Source organism: Oryx dammah, unplaced genomic scaffold, assembly GCF_014754425.2.
Source record: "Oryx dammah isolate SB20612 unplaced genomic scaffold, SCBI_Odam_1.1 HiC_scaffold_21, whole genome shotgun sequence".
Classification (NCBI taxonomy): Eukaryota; Metazoa; Chordata; class Mammalia; order Artiodactyla; family Bovidae; genus Oryx; species Oryx dammah.
This window is the reverse complement of record NW_024070205.1, coordinates 49,901,505-49,914,643: the sequence shown is the minus strand read 5'-3', so window position 1 is coordinate 49,914,643 and position 13,139 is coordinate 49,901,505. Positions and strand designations below refer to the sequence as shown.

General features: G+C 41.7%; 2 protein-coding genes across 2 annotated transcripts in view; one reads left to right on the top strand and one right to left on the bottom strand.

The window, feature by feature from the left end:
* Nucleotides 1-7,137, top strand: part of LOC120880323 (kinesin-like protein KIF28P) — a 70,077-nt gene extending 62,940 nt beyond the window's left edge. The window contains exons 20-23 of the mRNA XM_040263624.1: nucleotides 152-258; nucleotides 526-691; nucleotides 1,251-1,444; nucleotides 6,954-7,137. Of these exons, the coding sequence (XP_040119558.1) occupies nucleotides 152-258; nucleotides 526-691; nucleotides 1,251-1,444; nucleotides 6,954-7,106 (620 nt within the window). The 3' untranslated portion in view covers nucleotides 7,107-7,137. The remainder of the gene's footprint in view (nucleotides 1-151; nucleotides 259-525; nucleotides 692-1,250; nucleotides 1,445-6,953) is intronic.
* Nucleotides 7,138-8,192: 1,055 nt separating this feature from the next.
* Nucleotides 8,193-13,139, bottom strand: part of SCCPDH (saccharopine dehydrogenase (putative)) — a 32,590-nt gene continuing 27,643 nt past the window's right edge. Inside the window, exons 10-12 of the mRNA XM_040263621.1 lie at nucleotides 11,601-11,712; nucleotides 10,075-10,156; nucleotides 8,193-8,835 (exon numbers count right to left, since the gene is read on the bottom strand). Of these exons, the coding sequence (XP_040119555.1) occupies nucleotides 8,730-8,835; nucleotides 10,075-10,156; nucleotides 11,601-11,712 (300 nt within the window). The 3' untranslated portion in view covers nucleotides 8,193-8,729. The remainder of the gene's footprint in view (nucleotides 8,836-10,074; nucleotides 10,157-11,600; nucleotides 11,713-13,139) is intronic.

The following is a 13,139-nucleotide window of genomic DNA, read 5'->3' as shown; positions in this document are numbered from 1 at the left end:
AGGCTCTTGACAGCAGTGGCTGAGAGCTGTCTTCTCCTGAGCCTCTGGGTTTTAGTCCACAGTTGATTACGTGGTTTAAACCTCCTCACACAATACTGCGAGTGGAGGATGAGACGTTTCTTTCCTTGATGGTATCTCCCTCACACTACAGAAGGCTGTGCTGAACTGAGCTGCTCTCGGCTGGACCTCACGGTTACAGGTGAAGGCCACATCCTGGTGGACACGAAGAAAATTTCCACTGTGATGGATACAGGTCAGGTGTGTTTATTTAACTCACATTAAAAATAGATGTCACAGATGACTAAAAAAAAAATCTCAGATAGTAGTTGCTTGGGGATCATCAATATTCCCTCCCATTAAAAAGCCTCTTTCTTGATTTACTCCTGTGTATCTTGAGGGTCTTAAATCTTGGTTACCACCCACCCCTCACTGCACCCTGTCCAGTTTTCATAAGATAGGAACAACGGCCAGTCTCAAAGGATATGCAAATAATGCACACAGGACTAATCCAACTTGTTTCTGTAGTCAAACCAGATACCAGAGCTTTATCTGAAGCTGCTCAAGTTAGAACAGGAGATGGAACTGCTCAGAAACATAAACAGAATCCTCAGAGAGGAAAATGTGCTTCTTAAAGAATCTATTGAGAGAACCAGTTCTAGTCAACAAGGTGAGAGGCTGCTCAAATCTTGGTGTTTAGACTTGCTCTAAACTCCTACATTTGTGATGTATATTTTCTAAGAAATGAGCTTTAAATGAGTTAATATCTTGTTTCAGTTTTTGAAAAAAGGCAGAACTTTTTTTTCTTGTAAGATTTCTTTGGATGGGTCCCAATGGGTCCCTGATAAATGATGATGTAGTACAATGCCACCAAGATAATTAAATATATAAATATGTGGATAAATAGTTGTTGGTCAATCACTTAGTCATGTCCGACTCTTTGAGACCCAGTGGACTACAGCATGCCAGGCTTCCCTGTCCTTCACAACTCCCAGAGTTTGCTCAAATTCATGTCCATTGAGTTGTGATGCCATCCAAGCATGTCATCCTCTGCCGCCCACTTCTCCTCCTGCCCTCAGTCTTTCCCAGGATCAGAGTCTTTTCCAGTGAGTCAGCTCTTCACATCAGGTGGACAGAGTACTGGGGCTTCAGCTTCAGCATTAGCCCTCCCAGTGAATATTCAGGGTTGATTTCCTTTAAGATTGACTGCTTTGAGATGAACAAATAAACGTTCTCTTATCTTCCACCTTCAGCACATCAGCCTTCCAGAACCCGAAAGATCACTTGGATGACAGCACAAGGGCCAGCAGCCAGAGAGATTAATCAAATGTGCACCACCCAGCAAGCCAGCTACGACAGAGAATTTGCCAGAGCTCTTAAGGTGTTCTACCAAAGCATGAATGTGGCCAGAGGGCAGTTTCTCAAACTGAGACGTTATAAACCTCCTGTGAGTACCCAGCACCCGCGGAGCCAAAGGATTATCTTTCCATTAAATGTAGCTCTTGGCTAGAACGGCATTTCCGGAGGTGGGTGGGTGTGTGCTGCTGAAGAGCAGGCCAAGGCCGGGAACACTGAGTCTGCTGCTTTCCGGCTCCCACCCGTCTCTGGTCCCATTTTGCACTCTAGTGTACATCTGGTTGGTTCATCTGTGGCTCCTGCAGGATTGAGATTCCTGCACTTTACGACATATAGAATATCCCAGAAGTGCATGTTTGCTTTATTGTTATAAAACCAAAGAAATATAATTCATCACACTAAGATATTATAGGAGAAAAATCATGGTTACTTCAATCGATACCGAAAAAGCATGTGATAAAATTCAGCAACCTCCCACGATAAAAACTCTTAGTAAACTAGGAACAAAATAGACATTTCTTAATCTGATAAAGGCAGTCTTAAACACACAGGAAGCATAATCTTAATGGTAAATCATAGATGTCAGCTATCTTCACTTTTTTTTGACATTGTACTTTAGGTTCTAGCCAGTGTAGCAAGGCCAGAAATAAAAGGTATAAAGATTGGAAAGGGGGATAAAAAGAAATAGTCATAATAGCAAACATTTCTATAACACTTGGGGGCTTCCCAGGTGGCACTAATGGTAGAGAACCCGCCTACCAAGGCAGGTTAGATGTAAGAGACACGGGTTCCATCCTGGGGCAGGAAGATACCCTGGAGAAGGGAATGGCTACCCACTCCAGTATCTTGCCTGGGAAATCCCATAGACAGAGGAAACTCGAGGACTGTAGTCCAGCGGGCTGCAGAGTTGGACACCACTTGGCAACTAAAAACAACATAATACTTACTAAGTGTTTTTATATTTATTGAGTTCTCACAACCACCAGATGGGTGTGTATATGTGTTAGTCACTCAGTTATGTCCAACTCTTTGTGACCCCATGGAATACTGGAGTGGGTTGCCAATCCCTTCTCCAGGAGACCTTCCTGACACAGGGATTGAACCCGGGTCTCCTGCATTGGCAGGCAGATTCTTTAGCACTGAGTCACCAGGGAAGCCCATAAATCAGTATAAAAACTTTAAAAATTGTTGCCATTTATCTAATAAAAGTCAAAGATGCACCTCCCCTATAAGCCTGCAATTCAACTCCTCTTCTCCACAGAGTAAACTGGTTCTGCAGAGAACTGCGCCCTCATGCTCTGAGGTAGAGGTTCTTGAAGTGTGGTCCTCCCAGTCAGCAGCTGCAGCATTATCTGGAATCTTGTTAGAAATGCAAATTCCAGGGTCTCCTCCCAGACCTGCTGAGTCAGAATTTCTGGGTGTGAGGCCCAGTCAACTGTGCTTTAATGAGCCCTCTAGATTATTCTCGGAGAAGGCAATGGCACCCCACTCCAGTACTCTTGCCTGGAAAAGCCCATGGACAGAGGAGCCTGGTAGGCTGCAGTCCATGGGGTCGTTAAGAGTCGGACACGACTGAGCGACTTCACTTTCACTTTTCACTTTCACGCATTGGAGAAGGAAATGGCGACCCGCTCCAGTGTTCTTGCCTGGAGAATCCCAGGGACAGTGGAGCCTGATGGGCTGCCATCTATGGGGTCACACAGAGTCGGACATGACTGAAGTGACTTAGCAGCAGCAGCAGCAGCTAGATTATCCTGCCTTTGACTCAAGTTTGAACCACCTCTCTTGGTATGCTATGTATGTAATGAATTAATTTTTCTCCTACCTATCTGGAATGGTCCTTGTTATAAACCATTCCTGAGAGAACTGGGAAGATAGTCATTCAAGTCATTTTCTGTTCTGTGGTTCAGATGGTGGTCCAGGTGAAAAAGCCTGTAGAAACCGATGCATATATGCATAAGATGGTATTTTAACCATTTTCCGTTATAGCTCCCCAAATAGAAACATCCTAATGCACATCCACAGAAGATAAGTAAATTACGGCATAAGTGGCCAGAAAACAGGCAAAATACAGGGCTGTTTAGGGCTGCATTCTAGGTGGCAAGAAAATGATGATCGACTTAGGTTAGTGGTTGCTTCTAGGGGTGGGGAAATGGGTATAACCAGGAGGAAATCAAGAGACAGAGTGTTTTCTTGAGCAGCCTTGTTTAATTTGTACCTATGCATACATTTGGGGCACTCTTTTGGAGGTATCAGTGCAGTTCAGTTGCTCAGTCTTGTCCAACTCTTTGCAACCCCATAGACTGCGGCACGCCAGGCTTCCCTGTCCATCACCAACTCCTGGAGCTTGCTCAAACTCATGTCCATTGAGTCAGTGATGCCATCCAATCATCTTATCCTCTATCATCCCCTTCTCCTCCTGCCTTCAATCTTTCCCAGCATCACGGTCTTTCCCAATGAGTCAGTTCTTCCCATCAGGTGGCCAAAGGATTGAAGCTGAAGCTTCAACATCAGTCTTGCCAATGAATAGTTAGGACTGATTTCCTTTAGGATTGATTGGTTGGATCTCCTTGCAATCCAAGGGACTCTCAAGAGTCTTCTCCAACACTACAGTTCAAATGCATCAATTCTTCAGTGCTCAGCTCACAATAAAGAAAGAAAGAAAAACTACTGTGGTGAAAGACACTAAAAATAAAGTAAAAAATAAGCCACAACCTGGGAGAATCTATTTGTATTGTTGTTCAGTCACTCAGTCGTGTCCACCTCTTTGTGACCCCATGAACTGCAGCACACCAGGCTTCCCTGTCCTTCCCCATCTCCCAGAGTTTGCTTAAACTCATGTCTGCTGAGTTGGTGATGTTAGCATCCAGAATAAACAAACTACATAATTATTAAAATAAGAAAGACAACACGTGGCAAAATACATTGGAAAAAATGGCCAAAGTCTTTGAGCAGGCATTTCACTAATCATCAGGGAAACAGAAACTAAAAGGAGATGCCATGACACACTATCTGCCCCCTGCCCACTCCCCATCTCTGTGAGCACCGTCACCTCCTCTACCATTGCTCACAGGTGCCCTGGCCCACAGGGCCATCTGCAGTCCCTTCTCCTTTGGGGCAGGGGACCCATATCAGTCAACCCTATCGATGGGAGAATCCCTACCCACATGGTCCTTTGAAAACTTCAGAACATCTACAGTATTATGCCAGTCCCAAATATTTGGATTCTCTCACCAATTTTCCCTGTTGACAATAAGCAACGGTTAGAACTGGACATGGAACAGACTGGTTCCAAATAGGAAAAGGAGTACCAAGGCTGTATACTGCCACCCTGCTTATTTAACTTCTATGCAGAATACATCATGAGAAATGCTGGGCTGGAGGAAGCACAAGCTGGAATCAAGACTGCCGGGAGAAATATCAATAACCTCAGATATGCAGATGACACCACCCTTATGGCAGAAAGTGAAGAAGAACTAAAGAGCCTCTTGATGAAAGTGAAAGAGGAGAGTGAAATAGTTGGCTTAAAGCTCAACATTCAGAAAACTAAGATCATGGCATCCAGTCCCATCACTTCATGGCAGATAGATGGGGAAACAGTGGAAACAGTGGATGACTTTATTTTTCTGGGCTCCAAAATCACTGCAGATGGTGACTGCAGCCATGAAATTAAAAGACATTTACTCCTTGGAAGGAAAGTTATGACTAACCTAGACAGCATATTAAAAAGCAGAGACATTACTTTGCCAACAAAGGTCCGTCTAGTCAAGGCTATGGTTTTTCCAGTGGTCACGTACGGATGTGAGAGTTGGACTATAAAGAAAGCTGAGTGCCGAAAAATTGATGCTTTTGAACTGTGGTGTTGGAGAAGACTCTTGAGAGTCCCTTGGACTGCAAGGAGATCCAACCAGTCCATCCTAAAGGAGATCAGTCCTGGGTGTTCATTGGAAGGACTGATGTTGAAGCTGAAGTGCCAATACTTTGGCCACCTGATGAGAAGAGCTGACTCACTGGAAAAGACCCTGATGCTGGGAAAGATTGAGGGCAGGAGGAGAAGGGGACGACAGAGGATGAGATGGTTGGATGGCATCATCGACTCGATAGACATGGGTTTGGGTGGACTCCAGGAGTTGGTGATGGACTGGGAGGCCTGGCATGCTGTGGTTCATGGGGTTGCAAAGAGTCGGGACATGACTGAGTGACTGAACTGAACTGAACTGAACTGAAATGGTCATTTAGGCAGGCTTCCTAAACCAGACCTGCTCCTAGGTGAATTGTTGCCTCTGGTAGCAGCTTTCAAATGCAGCTTTCCAGCTCAAAGGGAGATCTTACTGGGCACACCCTCATGTACACACACCATCCTTTTACTATAATGAAGTGAGTCTACTAAGACTGAAACTGAGCAGGACACTTCAGGCCCTTTTGAGTACACATCCCATCCATGTTCCTGGCTTCTTGCTTGGAGAAAAAGACTTTCCTCTCCTAGAACTTCCCTGAGTTCCAAAGAGCAGATTCAAGCAATTACTAACTAGGGGAGTGAGGGAACACAGACACAAAGGAAAAACAAGCCCAGCAACATCTTTTCCATGATTGTCAGCTTAAAACAATGCGTTGACTTATGACCCCAAACTGTGGCGATATGCTCTATCAAATGGCCCCAGGTGTGAGGGGAATCACACTGACTGAAACCACTCACCCTGGCCAGGCACCATAGTTACCATTGTATGAATTATTTTATGACAGGAGGTCCTGGTAAGGAACATGGAACTAATAAGCCACCACCAACTGGAAGAGTTGAGGAAAGGTCAAAAGGTGACACCACGTGTCCAACCACCTCCCAGAATCCTTCTCACTGCCATCCATCTTTGCTGAGCAATGTACGCACCACCAGGACTCTGAACCAGAATCACTGGCCAAAGACAACCCGGAAACTAATCCCATCACCATAAAACCCACTGCAAGCCATGTGGCAGAGCAGTTCTCCTGAGTTCCCTTACCTTACTGCTCTCTGCCCGGGGATCCCTTCCCAATAAAATCTCTTGCTTTGTCAACACATGTGTCTCCTCTGACAATTCATTTTTGAGTATTAGACCAGAGTCCACTTTCTGGCCCTGGAAGGAGTTCCCCTTCCTGCAACACAAGCAGTCTTAAAATTAGTGACACTGGGTCAATTAAGAAGTGAATTCCTGAGCCATCATGAGGTAAATAACCATCATTGCTTTTGCTCTCTCTCCAAAAGAAGTTAAGGGATCACGAGACCATGGTATACTAGTTTGCTAGGACACACAGATCAACCACAATGACAGACTCAAGTTACAAGATGATGCTCAGAAGTCTGCAACTGAGGTCTTATAGGGGAGCTGAAATCACATATCACCCCCACCCCCTTTACTTTTGCTTTTAAAACCCTTGCACCCTGGCCAGCCAGTAGGATGGATTTGAGATGAGTCTAGGTCTCCCATCTTCAGAGTCGGCGCCTCCTCAACTAATACAAGCTTCTTTGCTCCAAACTCCACTATTCCAGTTTGTTTGGCTTCACTGTGCATTGGGCATATGAATTTGGGGTTTGACAACAATATCATTTTTTTCTTTATTTTTAGGAAGATGATCAAATGCTTCGGCCATTTGTACACCAACAGTCACAAATGTTAAAGGACTTTGGGGACCTACTTGAATCCAGCTTGTGGAAACTGAAAAATGATGTTGCTCTTATAGTGAAACAGAAGAAAGAATGTTTATTGCATGCGGAATAGTGTTCAGTTCAGTTGCTCAGTCCTGTCCGACTCTTTGTAACCCCATAGACTGCAGCACTCCAGGCTTCCCTGTCAATCACCAACTCTTGGAGCTTGCTCAAACTCATGTCCATCGAGTCAGTGATGCCATCCAACCATCTCATCCTCTGTCGTCCCCTTCTCCTCATGCCTTCAATCTTTCCCAGAGGATACACCAACTGAAAACATTTGTGCTTTGAGTTGTCAATATTATTTAATTAACTTGGCTATCGGAGCTGAATTGTGGACTCAACTTAGTCAACCCATTTCTCACTCACTCAACCTATTACACTGCTTTCAAGCAAAATTCCTTATTTGATTTAAAATCATGTAAAAATGAATTCAGGCTGAAGGTGAGGTAGAAAATATGAGCAGCGAATGGTCACCACTCTGAGCAATAGGATCGACTGCCTGGAGCTGAATCCATGACTAATCAGTTCTATGGTTTGGAGCAAGCCATGTCCCTTCTCTAAGCCTCTTTCCTTATTTGTTCTTTAAGTTAAAGATCCTCTTTCTTCTGTACAGTTTGTACAGCTGCTGCTGCTGCTAAGTCACTTCAGTCCGACTCTGTGTGACCCTATAGACGGAAGCCCACCAGGCTCCCCCGTCCCTGGGATTCTCCAGGCAAGAACACTGGAGTGGGTTGCCATTTCCTTCTCCAATGTATGAAAGTGAAAAGTGGCAGAGTTGCCTCCTAACATGAGTAAGATTTTTATCAGTTTCATACCTCTCACTGTATTGTAGAAATTCCATAAAGGAAATGGCTGTCCTCTTTACATGATGAACGTAATAGAACACTGATTTGTGTTTATGGTATGATTACAAAAGGAAATGTCTTTGCCTTATTTTTAGGCTTCAGTGGAAAATGTAGTTAAATATAAAAAGTAAATTAGAGAAAAGTTTTGCTTAGGCAGTGGAAATCAGTAGAAATTTACCAGCTACATCTTTCAAACTAACCATTGGTATAGAACCAGGGAAAATGAATAACCCAGTTATTAGCAGGACACAGACCACTTGGGAAGCACATTTCTACCATTACTCAATTACACAGACATGTCCAAACACAAATCCACTGTTCAATTGACAATCCTTTATTATTAAACTTTAGGTAAGAGTCCAAAATCAGTCAGTGCAGATGGGTGAAAAACTAGGCTAAAACAGCAAAAACTGCAGTTTCATTTGGCAAAGGCCTACACTATGCAGAGAAATTCATGGGAAAGTGAGATCCCATTTGATACCATGACAAGGAAAACAGCAGCCACTATCTCACATGACCACCAGCTGGGGTGTGTCAGCAACATAGACAGAGCCACCATCCCATCCTCTGATCTGCCAGCTCACTTATAAAAAATGACCATGAATTCTTCAATGAAAAAGTCAGTCAAATGTTAAGTTTTCTCTCAAAAGCAATAAAATCACAAATATCAGCTAAGATTTGAAATTCAGGGTAAGCTAGTACAATTTCCTGCTTTTAATGTATACATATTTTAGATTTGACAATCTTTTCCACATATAGTCAGATAGGTTTATAGAAGCATTTCAACATACCAAATTAAAAAGCTGTTAATTCATACATTTTATGACTTCAATTAATGATTCAAATGTTTAGACTTCAGTGCTGCTAATGACACTGAATTCAATGCCACGTTCATTAAGTCTGTCAATCAGTTTTGTTCTGGAAAAAGCTGCTCCAGGCGTGAAGACTCCACCCCTGTAAGAAAACAAGGTGAAAACAGTGCACCATGCCCAGCTCCAGCCCCTTCCTCTGCTAGATGACCTGCTGGACAGCCAGCTATCAAATCAATGCAAAACTTATAAAAACCCAATTCTTGATTTCATCATGGACTGTTTTTTGGTTCCATTTCTAAAACCAGCCAAGTGAGCAAGTAGCTGTTATTTAAGAGGAAACTAGTACCTAGCAAACCTGTCTAGACTGGTTCAGTGATAATGAGACTGTTTCCACAAACTGGTGTGTGTGTGTTGGAAGGGCCACATGGAGAGTTATCAACCCAAGTAGCAGTTGCTGTTTATAAAGTCAGCCCTAAGACTCAGGAAGATTAAATATACACATGCATGTGTGCTAAGTTGCTTCAGTTGTGTCCAGCTCTTTGCGACCCCATGGACTGTAGCCTGCCAGGCTCCTCTGGGATTCTCTAGGCAAGAATACTGAAGTGGGTTGCCATGCCCTTCTTCAGGGGATCATCTCTACCTAGGGACTGAACCCATGTCTCTGTCTCCTACACTGGCAGGTGGGTTCTTTACTACTAGTGCCACCTGGGAAGCCTCTAAATACACACATGGACAAAATAAACTGAGGTAATCAATTATTAATGCAGCATAAACAGGACAAATAGGATGAAAAAGAAGTTTTTGTTACATTTAATGGCTACCATTCAAAAAATGCTAAATACTTTCAAAGGGTATACAAATATTTGAAGAAAATGTAATTAAGTTTCACTTTATATAATTTTTATATTTATTACTTACTAGTTTCAGGTCATACCTGATTTGTTTCTAAGCCTGCAAGCCTATGCTTATTTGTAAAGCTGCCCTACTTTTAGGCTAACAGCTAAATCCTCCAGTAAGATAGTGTACTTAATAATTATCTAGCCAGGATGCCATGAATCAAGGCTCTCACTGGCAGCTGGGTATCATTCAGCATGGATTAAGGGCTCCTGCCAATAACACTGAACTACGGGGGCCTTTTTTTGAGTAGCTAACTTGGGATCTGAGTTATTTTTCGAAGGGACTGAAGCCAAATTACATGGCTCTCAACTTCTTTCTGCACTGTTCCTAGAAGTCAGTAAGGAACTTCCTTATGATTTTAAGTTCATCTCTCTCTTTGGATCAAAGATACTGTAAACCCAATACCTGAAAACTGAACTAAAATAAGCTAAAATATAACGTAAATGGAAAAGATATCTTTAAATTTGAAGAAAACCAGACTCACGCCTTAGGAAGATCAGAGGCATCATTTAGAAGAGTCATGGCTGCCTGGACCATGGCTATGGGGGTAGTTACATAGCCAGCTTCTGCAGAAAACAGGTGATCAAGAAAAAGAAAGTACCCATAAACTAGACATTCAACAGCACCGAAAAATCAAATGGTAGATTTTATATCTTAATGTACAGAATTTCCTTAATACTCTGTTCATGAAATAACAAAAATAACAATTAACATGTATATAGTCCTTACTAAGTGTTAGGAACTGTATTAAGTGCTTTAAATCTATTAAACTTATTTAATCCTCTTAACAATCATACAAGGTTAGTACTATTTTATATCCATTTTACAGATGAGGAAACTGAGGCATAGAGAGGTTAAGCGCCTCATTCACATTCACAGAGTCACATAGTGGTTGAACCAGAATCACATGCGGGCAGCTAGCTCAAGCCAACACTCTTACCAATGATCCTAGATTTATTCATATCCTGTGCAATCTTTGCGACCCCTTAGACTGCAGCCTATTCAGCTCCTCTGTCCATGGGATTCTCCAGGCAAGAATACTGGAGTGGGTTGCCATTTCCTCCTCCAGGGGATCTTCCCGACGAAGGGATCAAACCCTGGTCTCCTGCATTGCAGGCAGATTCTTTACCATCTGAGCCACCACGGAAGCCCAACTCATACACTAAACTGACCTTTATCAATCAAATACACTAAACTTCACTTTAAAAAACAGACTCAGTTTCTTAAAGGACAACTGAGTAACTCTCAAAGAAGTCTAACTTTAAGAAGTAACTTTAAAAGAAGTCTATAAACCAGTAGAACATTGGTATTTATATTCATGTCAAATAAGAACATAGCTTATCCTAAAAACCCAAGTAGAAATTTTAAAAAAATGCAAGATGCAAAGATATTTTTGCTATTTGGCTTGATTAAAAACTGTACAACAGAGGCCCGTGATCTATTAGGAAGGATGGTAACGAAACGTAACTCACAGTGGGGCTGTCTCTGTATAGTTCTCTAAAATTTATAGTACTAGTTATTGAATGTTTTGGGGTGACAGTTTTTTAACAACCTATCAAAATTTTTACCCTCCCTGGGAAAACACACATGTGCACATATTTCACAAGCAATGTCAGAGTGATCACAGACTCCAAAGAAAGCTTGGACCACAGCCTTGATTATAATTATACTACTGTTATAAGTAAAAGGCTTTAAAGTGACCCTTGAGTATGAGAGTAGAACAGATAAATATCAATCAGCCCCTTGTCTTCTTATATTAAAAATTCCATTCAGAATTACTGAATCATACTGAAAGAAAAAAAGATCAGAGAGAGGTATACAACAATAAAACTGAATGATACCAATAATTCCAATCCTTCTTTTGACAGAATTATTTATCATTATTAACTTAAATAACTGTATAAATTTATTTCTAAAACAAATTTTAAAAAGAAATTATGACTAGTACACCATGTTACAGCTAAAGACAATGTAAAACTCCCAAACGTTCTTAAGTCACATGTGAAATACCTGGTCCTTTCACCTGAGTACAAATTCTGATATTTGGTTTGTTCTTAACAGGGGAAACGCCTTGGCTGAATCCTTGACCAAAAAATGTCATAGTAAATGATGAAGCATCAATCTGAGGAATAGAAAGCAAAGAGTTTATTAAATAAATATGTCATTTCCTCCTTGAACACAATAAAACATTCTATTAACATTATACTTCATATAAGACATTTTTAATAGATAACATCAATATTCTATTAGATAGAATATCCTGTCATCCGTAACTAAGCATGGAACAAAAAATAATTCTTTGAAGAACCATAAGTTTTGCTGATTGGTGTAATGTTCTGGGGACAGAGGTAGTGAGGAATAAAGCTGAGTCTTAGTGAAGAATAAAGATGAATCTTAGGCTGTAGCTGAAAGAACAGCATCACTAAAACAGGCAGTTTCAGAGGAAAAGCTGGAGGTAGTTTTTATTTTAGGACAGAATATGTTACTCTGGCTTTAGATATGTTTGAGGTGAGAAGACAAAAATAGTCAGCAAGTAATGGTAATATGGGCCTAGGATATAGACACAAAACTGCTCCATTTAGAAGTATAAAAATTTGATTCAAAATTAAATTATAGAAGATTTATCCAAGCATCTGTCATAATCACTAAACTTAGAAAAAAAGTAACAAGGCCACGGTGAACAAATTTTTATTAAGTATAAACCAAGTGTCAGACATTATATTAGGCCCTGAGACATAAAGTACTTATAAAAATAAAATATACGGCATTTCTAGAGCTTAGTTTAGGGGAGGGGGGAAGATTGTGTGTGTGTGTGTGTGTGTGTGTGTGTACACACACACATGAGATCTAGTAACAATATGAAGCATGAATTAGAAGTCCAGGGTTAGCTTAGTGAAGGGCATTATTAAATTTACTGAGCAGGAGGCCAGGGTCTTGAATTGTGTGTGTCCTCACAGCACACATACCTTCTAATAGAGAAGTTTATTACAAAGAAAAGTGAAGTAGGTACCAGAAAGGATAAATCATTATTTAAAGGCAAAACCAGACAAGGTGGCTACAAGAAATGAAAATTACAGCCCATATCTCTGATAAATATAAGTGCAAAATGAAAGTGAAAGTGAGTCAGTTGTATCCAACTCTTTGTGACCCCATGGACTGTAGCCTGCCAGGCTCCTCTGTTCATGGAATTCTCTAGGCCAGAATACTGAAGTGGGTAGCTGTTTCCTTCTCCAGGGGATCTTCCCAACCCAGGAACTGAACCCAGGTCTCCTGCATTGAAGGGGGATTCTTTACCAACTGAAACACCAGGGAAGCCTCAGCTTCCTGTGCCAAGTCCTCAGCAAAATATTACCAAACTGAATTCAACAATACATTGAATGGACCATAAGCTATAATTAAGATCTGGCTGTCACGCTAGTGGTAAAGAACCCGCCTGCCAATGCAGGAGGTATAAAAGACATGGGTTCGATCCCTGGGTCAGGAAGATCCCCTGGAGGAGGGCATGGCAACCCATTCCAGTATTCTTGCCTGGAGAATCCCATGGACAGA